Consider the following 19,703-nt stretch of genomic DNA (forward strand, 5'->3'; position numbering starts at 1 on the left):
CCTGTAGGTGCATCTGTAGGCAAGCAGCAAGATGTCGGACCCTGTGGAAAGGCTGACCTGCTAGTTTAGCACAGGCCGAGGCCTATGTGAGGACTTTTGGTTAGTCCATAGGCCTGGTAAAGGAATACAGTGCTAGCCAAGGGTTGGAAGTGCCTTAAGCATACAACAACAGACAGTGAAACTATTGGCAAATTCTGTGGTGAAGGATTGCCATAGCAGTGGCCTTTTGGGCAGTTGAGGGCTTGAAGGATTTAGCCTCACCCCTGGGATTCTGTGGTAAAGGGCCACTTTCTTTGGTACAAGAGCCCTATAATTCTTTAAAATTGTGTTTTGTGTATGCCCTGTTGAAGAAGGGTACCAAGGAGGTGTTTCCTAGTGCTTTTTGCCTTAGCTTAGGAAAACACATGAGACCACCTTTTTAATGACTATGTGGTTATTAAAGTCATGTGACTTTTTAGTCACTTTATGAGGTACTAAAAGTACATTGTACTTTATTATATTAAAGTGATTTTATGTTTTTAAAGTGACTTTATGAGAAAAAGTACATGGTACAAAAACAAGTTATTAAAGTGACTAGGGGGTTCATTAATAAAGAGAGAGACATAAGAGGGGGTCAATGGGAGATTAGATCTCCATCTTTGATCAAGGAGAGCTGGGATCTAATCTTAGCCCTTGATCTTAGGGATAGGGCTTTTCGTCATTATGAGACTAAAAGGGAGGAAAAAGGCAAAGTGTGAATTCATTCTTCATGTGTAAGTGTTGGAGAAGAGCAAGGAGAGGAGAAGGCAAGGAGGTTGAGATAGCATTTGCTGAAGGAGAGAACACACAGCAGCAAGCAAAAAAAATACACGCAAGCACGCATCCCAAGGCTGGAAGAGAGGCATGATTTCCTAGAAGGTACAAGCATAGTTTCCAGCGCAGTTTTCCAGGAGAAAAGGCAGTCTGACAGGCTCAAAAAACTAGGATGCTCAGCGCAATTTTCGAGGTAATCATAGGCTCGAAAAACAAGGAGAAATAAGAATTCTGTTTGCGTGAAAATCGAGGAGAGATTCCTGATCTATCAGTGCAGTTTTCAAGGTAGAAATTCTGAGACTGGCTCGAAATTCAAAGAGGAATTTCCTGAGAAATGACACAAATTTCAAGGTCCATGTGTTGAATATTGGCACGGTTTTCTAGATCTAAAAGTCTGAACAGTGACACAATTTCCAATGCAGTGATTGTTGGACAGTGGCATGCATGTCCAGTCAGTGGCACAAATTTCTAGAGGACTGATCCGAATTTGAAGGGAGAGATAAGTACCTTGTGTTATGCATTTAATGCTATAAAAAATCTTTGAGATAAAAGCAAATAAAATCCCTCTTCTAACTGGTTTTCCCTTTGGGGATTTTTCACGGTCGTGTTGACCAAACACGAGTGTCCAAAAATTGTGTGCATGCTTGTGAAAATTTTTATCAGCTGAAAGTGAAAGTGAAAAGTAGTGGTAGCGTTTTAGTGCTTTAATTGCAATTTGTATTCAAGTTTAAATATCAGCAATTAACCATGGGATGTGGGCATTAAACTTGTTATGCAAAACAAATTGAAACCGGGGTGGGCTACATGGACCTTAAAATTTCTACATATTCTAATTACTATCGTATTTTTGGTTGTGCAAGTTGTTTTTAAAGTTAGACATTTCAGTGTGTTTATGTTTTCAGTTGTGTGTAACTGTCAAAATATAGACCAGACCTGCAGTGTGGATTTCTAATAGCATCGAGATAGATGACAAACAATATAATGATCCAATCTGGATGACAATACTTATATTTATTTTCTGTAGTAATCTCCAACATCATTTATGGAATAAATTCCCACTTACAACTCATAATTCACATATTCAATGGTTCAAAATTTGTTTATTACGTATCTTCCTAAATTTGTTCCCTTGATATCTCATTGGGCTAATGTGATTAATGCTCTTGACAAGTGAACTGCTCTTTAGCCCCAAGGTTTAGCTCAATTGGTCGAGTTCCCGTTGCTAAAGAACCTTGCCAATAGGAGATCATGGGGTCTATTCTCCTCGACACCTTCGGGGTTAGGCTCTGCTAGTTTGGCTGGCGGGATGTGATCCCTTTGGGTTGATCTTCCCGGATTTTACTCAGGAAAAAAAAAAGAAAACACACACACACACGCTCATTACAAGCATTCCATGTTTCTCACATTGAGTATCATTCTTGATAATTCTCTTATTTCTCTCAAATGGTATTTTACAAGCATTGATAAAGCTAAGGTTTAAATTGTTGATATTCAGTTGGTAAACAACTCACATCCTTATGTTCTTGTACTAACACTCATATGCATGCTATCCATTTGGGTTTTGGGCTTTTTCCTTGGAAATTTTTCTTGCTACCAAGATTTTAGGACTACACCTTTAAGTGAGTTAGTTGAGTGCACTAATCCTAAGCTGCATTCCTCCCCTATATTGACAATAATCCTAGGTTGCATTCCTCCCCTATATTGATGATAAACATAGGATTAGTTAAGAGAATCCCCCCTTGGCTTTGAAATTTTCCAAGCCTTTAAGTGGAGTGAATCACATAGGTGAGTAGTAGTGATTCACTTGATAGTATCCTTAGCTTTCTCATGAGTGAGGTTAGAACTTTTCCTCTAGGGAGTGTTTGAGAGGTAACAAGCTTCAAATGTTAGGATATTCCAACACATAGGAAATAGTTAACTATAACTTGGTCTAGTGTATAGTTAGGTAAAGTGTGTTTTTTTACTATGTACATTTTGTAACTTACAATCCGACGGTCATGATATGTTCTAGACATGAAGTGATTCGACGGTTTATTCTCTCTTCGGTATTACGACACTTGATTCGTGGCTTAACACTCGATTGGTCCATGATCTCTATTTAAAGAGCATGGAGGTTCATTTGTAAATTGACTGTTCATGAGAGAAGCTTATGTAACTTTTCTTTATTTTAAATTAAAAAATTGCCTAAAGTGGCCGCATTGGCTCAAGCCGTGGACTGTTTCCCTCTTTAGGGTTTTAACTACGTCAAGAACATTGGTGTACTGATCTATGATCTGTTTGTGAGCGGTGTCCTTTGGTGTTCTATCTAAGGAACTTACCCTGTAAATTCCTACATGGTATTAGAGCTATTCGAAGGCCGCATCCGTTGGTGATCCAAATCTGAAGCCGGTACAACTGCATCCGACTGTCGTTTCCTAGATCCACTATTTCTGAATGCTTTCAGGCCAAGATGATTGTTCTATTGTGTTAGGAGCATCTGTTCCAGTGAGGAATCGCTTTCGTTTCACACGAAAAGGTTTCCGGTAGCCCTAGCTACGTCATTTTTAAGATTTGGAGGTATACAATCTTTATTTGCAGTTACAGTTATTTATCTCTCTGTTTATTTCGGTTTATAGTCCTCTATAATTTTTTTTTTTTTATTACTGGATCTATACTTTTCATTTCTGCGTATGCTCTTTGCCCTGCGACTTTGTGCGATCTGGGCAAACCAGAAACAGAAAGAAAGGATTTTTTTCATGCATATGCTTTTTTCCACTATGCCTTAATATGATCTCAGAAAATCATAAACATTGAGGAAAATATTTAGTTTCCGACCAAATTTAACTTTAAGCCGTAAGGCTTGGATTTCTTTTGCATGTTCGTTTTGGGTTGTGTGGTTTTTTTTGTTTTGTAGACAAAAAGAGGGTTTTCAAGTAAGCACGCACTCCAAAGCTTCAGTGAGCAAACCCCCCCCCCCCCCCCCTTCCTCCTTTCAAAAAATTACTAACCTTTTAAACTAGCTCACTTGGTCCAAAGTTTCTTTATGAAAATAGAGGTCTTGGGTTCAAGTCTTTCTTTTTGTTGAGCTACTTTTTCAAAAAGCACACGTAACTTATGTTTTAAAGTTACTTTATGTAAAAGCGTTCTCACTCGTTATAAAAAGTGAGTCACTTATAATTCCAAAGTCACAATTTAGTGGGTAGTTCATAAAGTACCATTGTAAAAGTGACCTTCACTTATTTATAAAAGTGGGTCACATAAAGTAATCTTTTTTTAAAAGTGAGTTAATTAGATTAAGTTTGGAAAGGGGGGGGGGAGATTTTTTAAAATATAACATTATCATTCACTTCCCAACATTCACATAGTTCGCCGGCATCTTCATCAACTTTTCTTCAAAAAGCCATAACTTCTTCATTCGGAAGCCGTTTTTAGAGCTGTTTTTTTTTGAATCGCCCTAATTTTTTGAGATCTTTCTATTGGAACACTTAGTTTCAGCATCTTCAGCTTCAATTTTTTTTAAAATGGAAAGTTCATGTTTAGTTATTCTTGACAACACCAACTACTTCCAATGGTTATCCTACATTGTGGATTTATTTAGAAGTAAAGGTCTTTATAGAATAGCCTCAAGCCAAGAATCTAAACCTAAATATGAAGATAATCTAGCCAAATGGGAAAATAAGCAAGATCAAGCATGTGGGTTGATAGAGATGTCTATTTCTCTAGACCTTAGATTCCATATTGCAGAACTTGATACCCCTAATGAAGCAATGAAACAACTCAATAAAGTTTTTGGAATAAAAAATGAAATTAGAGCCCATCAACTCGAAAATGAGTTGCTTACGTTGGACCCCAATAATTTTTCTTCCATTGAAGTTTTTTTGTCCAAGTTCAAGACCCTTAGACTTTTCTTGGAAGGTGTTAAGGTTAAGAAAGAAGATGGTAGCCTTATCTATTCCATTCTTACTAAGTTAGGACCAACCTACTCTGTGTTTGTTTCCACCTTCCATTCTACTAGAGAAGCCTTTATTTCTCAAGGACAAGCCTACAAGTCCCCCTCTTTTGATCCTTTTGTGATTCTTTAATAAGAGAACAAGAAAAACTCTTACACCTTGGTCTTCTTAATATTGAAAACTCTTCTAAGAAAGCCTTAGCAGCCCAACAACAACCAAATTCAAAGAATCCTAAAAAGCAACATTTGAGAAAGAATGGTCCTAAACCAAACAAGGGTCCTAAGCAATTTCAGTCTCAAAATGAAAAATCAATTCAACAAAATGATAAGGCAAATAAAAACAAAGGGAAGAAGAATGATAGACATTGCAACTTTTGTAATCGTGATGGCCACTTAGAATCCAAATGATTTAAGAAGATGGAAGTGTTGGAAGTAGCAATGAAGAAGCATAACATCCAGCTGGACACTCTTCAACTTCAACTTCATCTTCAGGAATAACATTTTCTGCATGTGGTTGTCAAGCATCTCGTTTTGGTTATGCACTAAATGTATCTTCTTCTTCTCATTCTCATGAGTGGCTCATTGATTTTGAAGCTTCTTATCACATGGAAAAAAACAAAGCCATGTTTTCTTCTTTAAATGATTGTAACACCAAAAATATATATGTTGGTGATGATAGATCTCTTAGTGTTGTAGGGAATGGAACTATTCATCTAGACAATGGTCAATTTAATGATGTATTATGTGTTCCTACCTTATCTTGCAACCTTCTGTCTGTATATCAGATAACTCATTCAAGTGAAGGTAAAATCGTTCAATTTTCACCTCATGATGTTGTAATTAAGGACCTAAGAGATCCTAGATAGATTTTAGCTACTGGCATTGCTGATGATTCCACAAGGTTGTATAAGTTTAACAAATTTGGGTCATCAACTCTTCCCTCGGTATTTGTTGCTCATAATGATGAAGTGAACAAACTTTGGCATGAGCGATTTGGTCACTTAAATTATTGCTCCCTTCAAAATCTATGTAAAAAAATTATGGTGATAGGTCTTCCTATGGTATCTTGCAGAGATGGTGTTTATTTCGGATGTGTACTCGGAAAACATCATCGGGATAGTTTTGAAAAACGTGACTCTTGGCAAGCTTCAACCCCTTTACAGCTTGTGCATAGTGATTTATGTGGTCCACTTCCAATTGTTTCATTCTCTGGCTACAAGTATTTCTTAACTTTCATTGATGATTTCTCCAGATGCAGTTGGGTATACTTTCTAAAAATCAAGAGTGAAGTCTTTAACATGTTCTTGCCTTTAAGGCCTTTGTTGAGAAACAATCTAGACATCAAATTCTTAAGCTAAGATCTAATAATGGTGGAGAATATGTTAACAACAAATTCATCAACTTTTGCATTGAGAATGGAATTCAATTGCAACATACTGTTCCATATACTCCACAGCAAAATGGTGTAGTTGAAAGGAAGAATCGCACCTTAAAAGAAATGGCTAATTGTATGCTTCAATCTAAAGGACTTAATCTTAAATTTTGGGCAGAAGCAATTAACTATGCAAATTACATAGTAAATTGCACTCCTACTAAGGTTTTAAAGAATATCACTCCAGAAGAAGCATGGAGCTCAATTAAACCAGATGTAAGTCACTTTCGCGTTTTTGGAAGTGAAGCATGGACCCATATTCCAGATGAGAAACATAAAGCCTTAGAACCTAAGAGTGAAAAATGTATTTTTGTTAAATATTCTGAAGATGTCAAAGGATATAGACTTCTTCAACCTAAATTCAAAAATGTTATCATTAGAAGAGATGTAAACTTTGCTAAAAATATATCGGCCTATGATCCTAGTTCGGCGGATGTGGCACCTCTCGCTATACCTTCTACTTCTGAAAATATTTCTTTATCAGAGGATGACAGCGAGGATGACAATCCTCCCCCACCTTCCCAGGATCCTCCTTCAACTCCTCATCTTCCAAAATGGGTCTGTGCTACTCGAGATGCAACAGGTGCTCTTGCAGGTGATCCTACAGATCAACGTCGTACATGTCCTCAGTTCGATAGAGCCTCTTCTTTACTGGCTTAAGCTTCAGCGAATTATGATCCTGACACCTTTGCAGAAGCTTCAGGCCATCCAGGTTAGGACACAACTATGAATGAAGAATATCGTTCACTATTGGCAAATGATACATGGGACCTTGTTCCTCTTCCAAAGGGACGAAAACTTGTTAGATGCAAATGGGTTTACAGAACCAAGTTTGGACCGGATGGAAATGTTGATAAACATAAAGACTGTCTTGTCACTAAGGGTTTTTCACAAGTTGAAGGCATTGACTATACTGAAACCTTCTCCCCTGTTGCCAAAATGAACTCTATCCACCTTGTTCTTTCCCTTGCTGCTTCTTTCAAAAGGGAAGTCCATTAGATGGATGTTAAATCCTCCTTTTTGCATGGGGACTTGCATGAAGAAATCTATATGGAACAACCTCCTGGCTTTATACAAACAGACTCTAGTGTTGTATGTCGGCTTAAGAAATCCTTTTATGGTCTCAAGCAAGCCCCTTGGGCTTGGTATGCCAAAATGGATAACTTTCTTTTAGATACTGGCTTTTCTAGGTGTCATTCTGACAATACTGTCGACACCAAGAAAGTGGGTAAGTCTCTTATCATTCTTGTTCTTTATGTTGATGATCTTATCCTTATTAATAATGATCCCAACCTTATAAGCCATGTGAAGTCTAGCCTTAAAAAGCAGTTTGAGATGACAGACTTAGGACCAATGTTCCACCAAGACTCCGGGACGGGGAGACGCAGGTGCGGGGAGACGCACAAGGGGGACGTGTGGGAGTACTCTCAAATTTTATTGAAATTTAGGGGGAACGAAGGGACGTCGGGGTATATAATTTTTTTTCCTTTTTAACATATATATATATATATATATATATTTCAAATTCATATTCAATAATGAAAGCATAAATAGAATGATGCATACATAATTGAATTAATAATGAAGTACATTGATCCATGCTCATCATCCTTAACTAATACATACATGATTCATCCATAAACCATGAGATTCAATAATGAAATACTCTAATCCATATTCATTATTCATTATTCCCCATTCTAGAATCTACATTGATTTAAAAATTAAATTCATCATTCATCATTCTAGATTCTAAATTTATTTAAAATTAAAATTAAAATTCATCATTTATCATTCTAGAATCTAATTAGTACTAAGCAAATAGATTATACTAGACACTGAAATCTAAAGACAGAAATAGTAAATTGACATAACATAAGTAAAACTCAAAAACAATGGAGTGATGAGTCTAAAAGTCACTCTAAAGTACACAGAGGGCTTGGTGCTTTGGATTAAATACTAATTCCATACCCTTGTACATGACAAAATGCAATGGAAACATTGCAATCCATCGAATCCTGAATTCATGAAAAACTGTTAAGTCTGCTGGATTTTGAGTGAGATCTAAAATTCTACTTTCTCCATATGAAATCCAATGAGGTCATAACCACTCTCAAACATCTCGAGTCATTTCATGGTAATGTTAAAAATTTAAGTAAAAGGATGAAAATGAAAGATAAAGGAGAATGTCACTTCTACTTTAAGAATTTAACATTACCATGAATTGCATAGCATTAGTAGGGAAATATGGTCAAATACTAGGTTTTCCTTATCATAAATCATTGTTTACAAGAAAATTTAAGGGGGGACGCATAGCCCATTTTGAGGGGGGACGCCTAGGAGTCCCCCTTTTGGGGAGTCGTGTCCCCCGCACTGGGGGAACGTCCCCCCTACGTCTCCCCGCGTCTCCCCAAAAGGGGGACGTGGGCAAACGTTTCCCCAGACATCCCCCCATTCCGGGTGCGAGGGGTGCGCGCACCCAACCTTGGGGGACGCGTCCTCATGGAACACTGCTTAGGACATTTGCATTATTTTCTTGGTCTTCAAGTCTTGCAATCCAAAGAAAGTATTTCCCTTTCCCAATCCAAGTATGCCTGTGATCTTCTACGCCACTTTCACATGGAAGACTGTAAGCCAGCCCCTTCTCCGTTTCAGTCTGGAGCCAAACTTTCAGTCACTTGTACTTCCCCCGAAGTTGATGCTACCTTATATGACCAACTTGTTGGAAAACTTTTGTATTTGACCCATACCCGCGCTGACCTTTCCTTTGCTGTTGACCTTATTGCTCGGTTTATGCAAAACCCACATGAAAGTCATTGGAAAGCAGCTAAAAGAATACTTCGTTATGTTCGAGGTACAGTTCAGTTTGGGATTCATTACAGTGCAGAAGCATCTCCTTTATTGGTTGGTTTCACTGATTTCGATTGGGCTGGTGACCCTGATGATCGGAAGTCTATTGCAGGTTATGTCTTCACTCTTGGTTTTGGACCTATTACATGGGCTTGCAAGAAACAAAGTGCCATTTCTCTTTCTTCAATAGAAGAAGAGTATCGTGGTGCCGTAGAAGCTAGTAAGGAAGCCCTGTGGCTTCGTCAGATCCTGTCAGAGTTTGGTTTTCAACAACAACATCTGACTACACTTTGGTGTGATAATCAAAGTGCCATTCAACTATGCAAAGATCCAGTCCAACATCAGTGCAACAAACACATTGAACTACACATGCACTTCATCAGAAAGCTCATTCATGACCATGTTCTTGAAGTGCAATATTGTTCAACCAATGATCAAGTTGCAGACATCTTTACAAAGGCTCTCACAGAGGCGAATTTTACTAAACTTTGATTTATGGTTGGAGTTCAGGAAGTTGTCACTAAGGGGGGATAGGCTATAATGCCTCCTTCCTTCTCTTATTGTATCATTCGTGAACATCCTTCAATCCTATCCCAGTTGTTCTTAAGGGGGGATGTTAGGATATTCCGACAAATAGAAAATAGTCAAGTATAACTTGGTCTAGTGTATAGTTAGGTAAGGTGTGTTTCTTTACTATGTACTTTTTGTAACTTATAATCCGACAGTCATGATATGTTCTAGACATGAAGTGATCCGACGGTTCATTCTCTCCTCGGTATTATCGACATTTGATCCGTGGCTTAACACCCGATTGGTCCATGATCTCTACTTAAAGAGCATGGAGGGTCATTTGTAAGGTGACCGCTCATGAGAGAAGCTTATGTAAATTTTCTTTCTTTTACATTAATAAATTGCCTGAAGTGGCCGCGTTGGCTCAGGCCGTGGACTATTTCCTTCTTTGAGGGTTTTAACCATGTCAAGAATATTGGTGTACCAATCTATGATTTGTTTGTGAGCGGTGTCCTTTGGTGTTCTATCTAAGGAACTTACCTTCTAAATTCCTACATCAAAGTTCAAATTGATGCAGAGTTGTCCTAAGAGAACCCTGAAACCAACACATAGAAAGGACTCGCTGCTCCACAAACCAAACAACAAAACTACCAAGGCACTAATAGTCTAGGTATTCTTGAAGCTAGAATTGAGAAGACCAATTTATCCAAAGCCCAATAGAACTATAGAACCAAATCTTAAAAGGGAGGTGACAATCACTGATTGTCAGGAAATACTAGAGAGATAGAGGGATGAACACCAAAAAGGAGTTGAGGAAAAATTGCCAAGAGAGAGTGGAATATTCGAAACAGAGAGACCAGACATTTAGAACAAAAAGATTCCAAGAACAAGAGCACGAAAAAGGCTAGCCAGTGAAACTGGCTTGTAGCTGAAACCTCCAGACAGAAATTTCAATATACCAAGCAGAGACCAAGACTGACTCTTAATAGGTCAATTGTAGGTTGGATGGCCTTGCTCCACTTGATGTTGCAAGCTTCTTAGCTTTGCTGCTTCATTATCCCACCTTACCAATGAAAAACCTCACAGAAGGATCCAATGGACATGACAAAAGTTTTAATTTGAGCATCTAAGCGGGAGATGGGTTAGTCCTTTCGAAGCCCGTCACATTACTTGAAGTCTGACAAAGATGGCATTGAGAAAAGTGGTGATTAAAGATGATGTAACATGTCTTAGGGGTCTATTGTTATTGTTATCAATATGAGATTGATATTGTTATCAGATGAGGTTGGTTTCAGGACCATCAATTTGATAACTGAGCTTGAATATCCTATGACAAGCAGAGATTTTATTCTAGATTCCTTAGCTAGGTGGAGACCTTGGTAAAGAGCATAAGCCTTGGCTTGGTTGTTTTTGGACTTTCCTAGACCTCAAGCAAAGGTTATTTCAAGTTTTCCCTTAGGGTCTAATATGTTCCCCCCTGACACTTGCCACCCCTTTTATTTTTCAAAATCACCTCAAAGCCTTTATACCTTTTTATATGGCTTTGAATGTCATTATTTGTGAAGTGGGTAAATGATTGCTGAAACGATGTTCAAGTACATAGGTAATAGAGCTTGCATAATTCTTTCTATTGGCATGTCAAATGCTTGTTGGGCTGCAGGAACCAAAATGCCTTGATAGATTTCTTTAAACATGAGGCTCTGAATTGACAAGCATGTACATGTAAATTCTCGCACAAAGAGAGGTCTTGTTGATGGGTAGCAGTAGGATATAGATAAAGTCTAACGGCATATTTTTCGTTGTCAAGTTAGTGCAATTGCCTTGAAGGCTCGTTTATTTTATGTTTCTGTTTTCATTTGGTGGGCGAAGGGGATATGGGAATAGGAGAACCCATATGGACCCTGTACAACTCCATGCTTTACAACCCTTACAAATACAGATTCATGAAGGACTCAAGACGTGACCGAGAAAGATCCAGGTCTGATATGCATCTGTACTTATCTAGAGAAGGGTGATGGAAGGATCTGGTAACATAGATTTTAATCGCATTTGGATTTTCTTATGTTTCATTATATCTTTTGTTTACATCCCTTCCACATGTTTGGTACTACTCTGTTGGAGATGCTTTGGGTACTCCCACTGTGCACACTGGCCATTCTACTTTTGCAGGCCCGTTGGCCATCTTTGGTTACTAGTAGACATCAAAGTCTAAAACACATTAAGTTGAATTATATCAAATGTCTATGATCTATATTATGCTCTCCTTTGTAACACCGTTGAATTCCAATGTTGGTGCCAACTCCTTGCTCATTTCTTGCTTTTGACGATGTTCCTGCTCCTTCAGTAGGGAACCAAGTTCCCCTTCTGATGTCTGTCTTAGATTGCAGACATGTCCAGTGTCTCAGAGTTTGTGGAAACTATGTTGGTATTTCAAAGGTAGAAAATCATAGCATGAGAGAGAGAGAGAGATAAGGATATTGTTTGTTTTGTTGAATGAGTCATAGATACAATGTTGTAGAACAGTTTTATTCCTACTTTAGGTAGTTGTTGTGCTACCTAATTGTCGTAATTACCATCACTAAAGTCTGATGGCATGTTATTAACGTATGGTTGGCCATTTAACATACATTTGACCTTTATTAGACATTAATATCACATTTGGACTCCTAACAACAAAATTTAGTGTTGCTATAATAAACCATACCAACCTATGTTCTTCGGAGTAACAGCTGCATCATCAGTATTGAATTTTGATTATAGAAGAGTTATAAACCTGCCTATACCCACTTTCTGAATGGCTATTTATGCTGGTCTGTCTTTTCCATCGATGCATTTTTACCAGTACTTCTCATGTCAATTCTGAAATTTTATGATGAAGGAATTTAGAGGCTTAACACATACTGATTCATTAATTATGTATATATTATAAATACATTCAAATTATAATATACTTCAAATTCAATTTCATTTTGGAGTTTTTAGGTGGAAATTTTTTCCTGGGAATGATTTCCCAATGCAGTTTGATTGTGATCATGTCATTGACTTCCATTCATATCTTTCGTCCCCTTGCAGTCAAGGCTTCAAGCAAAACAAGATATTGGTGGGAACAAAGCACTGCAATATACAGGTTAGTTGTGATTTTGAAAGCTTTTTGCTTTTCCTTATTTGAGAGTTATTTAATGTACCGCATGTTTAAAGAGGCTAAAAGAGATGCTCATTGACTTTCTTACATTGGTAATGGGATATGCAAGTTCGTTCATTTTACGTTCATGTAATTCAACAGTTAATCAAATAAACATAAAAGGTGCATATTAATCTTTAAGCGATGGGGGATTGTGCTAAACCATGGAAAGCGTTCCAAGGCATGATTTTGAGCCTTCCTGCATAAATAATTTTTCAACCTGATGAATCTCCGTAAAATATACAAGCTGTCTACTTACAGTAGGTGTTGGAATGTATGTATGTATGACTTTATAAGCAGTTCTATTATGTTATGAAGCACAATCATAAAACATGTTCCACTACTTGAGAAGCTTGAAATTGATGAGTTTTTATCTAGTATTCCAACTGGGTTTCTGAAAAAAATAACTGAGAGAAAACATTGAGTCATCCTCAGATACAGAACCGGATAGTGCATCCACAACTTGTTTTCTCCTTATTGATGTAAGTCAGGTCACTGCTTTTGACAAGCAGAGCCCATCTCTGAAGGAGAGGTGTAGTGATTAACGTAAAGTTTCAATTGATACCAATTTAAAATCATTCATTTAAAAGTGGAAGTTTAGGTTTCTATGTCGATTCACAAGTCTGTACCTTGAACATTTTGATAAGACTTGAAAAGTTAATTTCAATATTTTCGTGCTTTTTTGTTATTAATGCTCAACATTTAGTAGGAAATTTGAAGGCAAAGGCAATATGGTAATTGAGTTTTTGTTTGTGATGTGTGTGAGAAGAAGTCTTCTTAAAAGTGCTGCTTACATGCCTCGTTAATATTAATGTGATCACCATTTTCTTCTTGTGCAGGAACTTTCGATGCGATTATTAAAATGATTCGTTATGAGGGATTGCCCGGATTTTACAAGGGCATGAGTACAAAAATAGTTCAGAGTGTGTTTGCTGCTGCAGTACTTTTTATGACCAAAGAGGAGCTTGTAAAAGCAGCTCGGGGAATAGTTAACAACAACAAAAATATTGTTCCAATACCCACTTTCAAATCAACTAAGTGATTCAAATTAAATGATTGAGAGAGTTATCTGTTAACTGGTGCTAAACATCTGATATCGCGATCATGGACACGTGTCCTTAACTGAAAATTCTTTTCCTTTTCAGAAGATTTTTGTTTTCTTTGACCCAGTGGGTGTACACTTCAGTGTATTTCTTTCTTGACATTAACTGACAAACATTTACATTTGAAGATGAGATTTTTTTCGCTGCTGGGTTGCATTGCATTGAAGGCTCAGAGAAGCTTTAATTTGTGCTCAATAAAGCTCTCTCAAATACTACTTGTTCTGTAAGTATTCAGGCCATGCAGATTTTTCTGCACAAATAGTTAGCAGTTGACATGAAGCAAAAACCAAATGCTTTGATATATATAACTACGGAAATCCAAAATATTTAAGGATGGCCTTCTATGTAAGATTTCAAAAGATTATTGGTGGATCACTCCCAAGAGTAGCAACTTTGACTGAATAAATTTGCAATATCTTATTTATCTCATATCATCTATGAATTGCTGGTCCTTGACACCTTGTTCTCTCAGGCAACACAACTAGCATTACACAATATCCAACATCATGCAAATAGCCAAACTTTGAAGAGATGTAATGAAGCGGAACAGCATTCATCTAAATGACTCGAACCAAATCAGACGAGCTACGTGGTTATTTTCAGATGGGTTTTCATTACTACACGGCTATAAGCTCTTTTTAATTAGATATCTTCAGCACTAATGCCTGGCTTTTCTTAATTTTAATGAAAATTAATTTAGGCGATTTGTATTCGAAGTTTTCATCTTCCCAAATTTGTGCTAGACTACTCTAGTCTTGTAAAATATCTTTCCACAACCATAACTAAGAAAAAGATAGTATGTAAGAAGTCAGTAGGTTCCTTTTTTTTAATAAATTATCTTTCCTCAACCATAATTAAGAAAATAAGTTACGCAGAGAGATCAGTAGGCTTTTTTTTAACAGTGGCAGCTAAGTTATATCATTCAAAACTTTCATCATGTTTGGGGATTCGCAGACTCGATAAAGAGTAGGGACCAGTACCCTTACTTGGCATATTTCTCCGCTGAGACTATTGTCCATTCTACTCCCTCGGGCCGGGCTAGATGTTGGTTTACAGGAGTTTCAGATCTCTTAGAGTCAGTGGGCATTCAGTTGGATCGTCTCTCTCCTTTCCAATATTCCTTGGATGCTCCTGGTCACCTTGTACCTAATAGACAGGAGTTGAACAAGATCATCAAAGAGGACACCTACATGCAGTTCGTCCAAGTCACTTGGGTCAATCCTACGGGAGGTTGCGCCCAAAGATGGCCTTCTATGTTGAGCACTTCTTGGAGTTGAGAGACTGGCTCATTGTTCGACCCTAGTATACGTTTCACCACTGGATACATGCTCTTCACATTCCTCTAGGCCAGTTAGTTCATAGTAGGTTCTCATAGAATTTGGGTAGAGACGGACCACCAAATTGATAGACCAGAGAGAATCTGCCAGGTATCTCATTTACAGGAAGTAGAGACCAATGTGCACTTTATTTTTGGATGCCCTATCTACTACGAGATTAGAGGAAGGTTCCATTGCTTGTTCAAAGACTCTCAGACCCTCGCAGACTTTTTTAGGTATCCTGATCAGATGTTTGGCCCTATATATGTAGGGGGCTCTCAGGTTCTGAGCGCATATTCTTCAGTCTCCCATCAGACCAGACCCCACACAGAGGATCACGACATTTTTCAGGGTACTACCTTCAGACAGGGGCACAAGAGACCGATTGATACCGTTTCATATCCAGACTCTAGATCAGTGAGGATCCATGTGACCTCACCCAGCCACACGAGATCTCGACAGCAAATCCGTATCAAATCCGTCCCTTGGAGACGGACTAGGTCTTCCAGACCTCAACAGTGCGCGAGCTCCCCTAGACAACGATTTAGTGGATAGTCCGCACCTCCCACTGGCCCTTCATCAGGCCAACAAACTTTGTGGGGTTTTCTTCAGTGTTCTTCAGTCAACCTAGGATGCTAGGAGAGATGGGTCTGATTCTCAGAGCTATTAGCTCCTAGATCTTCTCTGTTAGGGCATTCCATACATTGTATTTTTTATGTTCATGCATTGTACCTTTTATATTCATGCATTGTATTTTTTATAGGAGACCATTTGGCTCTCCCGCATTGTATGGACATCATTGTACTCAACAGTCCCTTTGACCTACTTTGTGGTCATTAGTTGGACATAAATATAATTATCTTATCTTATCTTATCTTATGGCCATTCCAGTTCAACTTTCATACAATTCAAAACCAGAAAGAACTGCCTTGTTTCCAGAGCTAACAGTGGGACATCCTCTAGCATACGAAAGTATCTTAACAGAACTACCCTGCAGGTGTAAATTCTAATACACTGATGCAGTAGAAGAAGTATGTGACGCAATATACATAAAGCAAACATAATTCAAGATGCATTGAAGGTATCTTAACAGAACTACCCTGCAGGTGTAAATTCTAATACACTGATGCAGTAGAAGAAGTATGTGACACAATATACATAAAGCAAACAGAATTGAAGATGCATTGACGGCTCCCACTGCTGGTCCCACCTGGGGAGCCAAGGTGCTAATTTCACCCACTGAAGGGCTAATAGAGTCTTTAGAGGGGCAAGGTCCAATCGAGGCATTAGAGTTCTCGCTAAAGCCAGTGGCATGGGCAAGATTGAGGTGGGCCGAAATATGTGCCACAAGCACAGAGAGGCCATCTAGAACAATCGATTGTTCTCCTTGCTTAGCTTGCAGAATGACCATGTTCACTTTGGATTCATCCCCCAGTCCCGAATAGCACAGAGGTGCTAGCCTACCCTAGAGTGTGCTTGTCCCTTGCCAAGTTATCCATCAGGTTTTTGGTTCATTGGCCTTCCTCCACTTCTCCCAACATCAAATTGGTGCCCATTTCCTTGACTTCCTCAATTTTCCTTTCACATCGACGGAGGCCATGCCTCAAACCTCTCATCTCCGTAAAGAGCAACAACAATGATTGAGGTCCATGATGTCCCTTCAATCTATTTGGTTATTCCCACCAGAGCTTTAAAGACACTAGAAAGACACCTAGGGGAGCCAAGTACTAGGATTTCCAAATACCTCCTCTTCCTTTCTTGATGATTTACTTTGTGTACTAGGGGAAGGGAGGAATGCTCATCCGTTCCCACATTGTACTTAAACCCAAGTGCTTTTACCAGTGTCCAAGCTGGACAGAATAAGTTAACAACATCACTGAAATATCTAACTCCTTTGTCGCATAATGGAGTTCGCATATAGGAGAGGATTGACTGTGGACTGCCTTTTCAAAGTAAATGGGGGCATCGTTTGACGAAAATTATTTAATCCTCCTGGGTCATGCATGATGCACGCCGCATGGAGGGCGGATCCCCCTTTAATTTCTAATTTGCCACCGATTGGACGTTGCGTATCCATGTAGGGAGGAATCTACGTCAAGGTATTGCGTGGGGATGCCCTCGTACCCCTTGTGTGCATGATAACACACTCACTCTGCTGACAGTAACTCCCTTGTTTGCTATCCTTTCTGCATGTAAGTTTGTGCCCTGGCAGGGTAGAAAAGGAGATCGGATGCAGTATTGGAGTGAGATGATAATTTGGATAATTTTTGGATAGGCTTGGATTTTTTTTTTTTTGAGTGTATGCAGTGTTGGAGTGAGAGGTGATATTTTGGATAATTTTGGGAAGTGCTGGATTTGTTTATTTTGTTTTAGTTGGGTGGGGAGATTTAGAATATTTTGGATAAAGAGTAGTTTAACGAGGTCACAATTTTGTCCGGAAAATAATTGATTTTGGCAAAATTTAAGTAGAATTTTGGAAAATTTGGATTATAACTGTCAAGCTTCAGGGTTTTGGGTGCCCATGAATTTTTTGATGGTGCTGAATCCATTTCTACCATCAAAAAATGATTCAAACATTCATAAGGTCAGATTTTTTGAAAAAAAAAAGTCGAATTCCAGTGAAAAAAATGACTTTCCGGCAAAATTGTGACTTTGGTAGATTTTTGAATAATTTTGGATAGTATTGATATATTTATTTATATTTTGTGAGGCTGGATAACGGGGATTTTGGCAAAATTTAAGTAAAATTTTGGAAAATTTGGGTTATCACTGTCAAGCTTCAGGGTTTTGGGTGCTCATGAATTTTTTTGATAGTGCTGAATCCATTTCCACCATCAAAAAATGATTCAAATATTCATAACGTCAGATTAAACAAAAAAAAAAAGAAAGAAAGAAGAAAGAAAGAAGAAGAAGAAAGAAAAAAAAAAGAAAAAAGAAAAAAGAAGTGAAATTCCAGCGAAAAAAATGACTTTTCGGCAAAATTGTGACTTCGGTAGATTTTTGGATATATTTATTTATATTTTGTGAGGTTGGATAATGGGAGAGGGTTTCAATTCCCCAGGGATTTCATGGTGATGATGTATTCGTAATGATCACTGTCTTCTAAAATCTACATTTAGTGACTACCATGACTCTTGTGTCTATTGGGAGGCAATGTCAAGGTTCCAAGCTAGTTTAATTATTGAGTTTTTTTTTGGGTTGAGAGTAAGATCTCCCACCGCTTAAAATGTTAGTTGTTTATTTAAATAAAATTTAAAAATTCAAAATAATATTTTTTAATAAGAAATATCTTAAAAGTTATTATCCAATAATTTAATTTCATTTCATAATAGTATATAGTTTTCAAATGTTTAGTTTTTAAATTTGCAATTTAAAATAAGGTTATTGTATTATTACCAGCATAGATTTATTTTAAGTACAGATTTAACATGAGTTGAAAGGGATCAATTTTTTTTACATGTAAATTTTTTTGGAGTGCAAAATACAATGTGTTAGATTTCATTGTTTAAATTGTCTTTTTGAATGCTAAATAGAATGTATATAAGACCAAATAAACTTTTTAAGCATAAAACTTAATTTTTTCATGATATATATATATATATATATATATATATATAATGATATAATATGTATGTAATTGACATTAATTTTTTTTACATAACATGTACAGCGAAACATTTTATCATACAAATTAAAATGATTTTTTTATTATTATTATTAATATATTTTTAAGTATATGTCAATATTAATTCCTATTAAAATATTTTATTGATAACCCACATTGAATATTCTTTTATATACCACATTAAAATATTTCATTTTAATAATTTTATTTTATTTTATTTTATTTTTCTCTATATAATATATATAAAGTTGATATGAACCTAAATTGGTTAATATAGATTTTCACATAGTTTATTTAAATATTTTTGAAAAATATAAGATTTAAATATCTTACATTTTTTTTTTTACTTTCAACATATTCATTTTTTTTTTATAGTCAACATTATTTTTCTATTTAGAACATAGTTTTTATTTTAAAATACCGGGCTGTAGAATAAGCCTCTTGACTCAATAATATATTTGAGTTAACTAAATGTCAATGTTGCACTAATCGTTATCGGGATAATTTCGGCGCAGGGAAAAGATCGGAAAAAATCGTAATAATCGGGAAAAAATCGTTTGGTACAAAAATATTCATTTTTTTCAAAATTTTTAATATTTAAACCATCTACAACATAAAATCAATACATTGACACATAAATATGATAAAAGAACTAATATATAAGATGTTTAATATCATTTCTAGTGCTAAAATCACACATAACAGTGAATCATGTCTTGAATAGTAAGTCCTGACTCCTGAGTCCCAACTCAGCCTCAAAATATCAACAAAAAATATAATAATGTATTTCATATCATGAGTCATAATGTTATATACAATGAAATGAACAAAATAACTAAAGTCTAATACTATTGATTTCCTCTGCCCTTTTTGTGAGAAAATGCCACAGCTTTCCCTTTCCCTCTAGATGTAGATGCTGGTGCTGGTGGAATTGGTAGTGGAGTCTGTTGTGCTCTAGAACCTGAA

The 19,703-nt window shown here is 37.0% G+C and overlaps 1 protein-coding gene across 1 annotated transcript in view; it reads left to right on the top strand.

The window, feature by feature from the left end:
- The window catches only part of LOC149156747 (peroxisomal nicotinamide adenine dinucleotide carrier-like), a 96,391-nt gene extending 82,166 nt beyond the window's left edge, over positions 1-14,225 (top strand). The window contains exons 10-11 of the mRNA XM_089438540.1: positions 12,585-12,639; positions 13,533-14,225. Coding sequence (XP_089294666.1) covers positions 12,585-12,639; positions 13,533-13,735 — 258 coding nt within the window. The 3' untranslated portion in view covers positions 13,736-14,225. The remainder of the gene's footprint in view (positions 1-12,584; positions 12,640-13,532) is intronic.
- Positions 14,226-19,703: the final 5,478 nt, after the last annotated feature.

Source organism: Pinus tabuliformis, chromosome 9 (genome assembly GCF_031772625.1).
Source record: "Pinus tabuliformis cultivar Carrire ecotype Pingquan chromosome 9, CPIR1, whole genome shotgun sequence".
NCBI lineage: Eukaryota > Viridiplantae > Streptophyta > Pinopsida > Pinales > Pinaceae > Pinus > Pinus tabuliformis.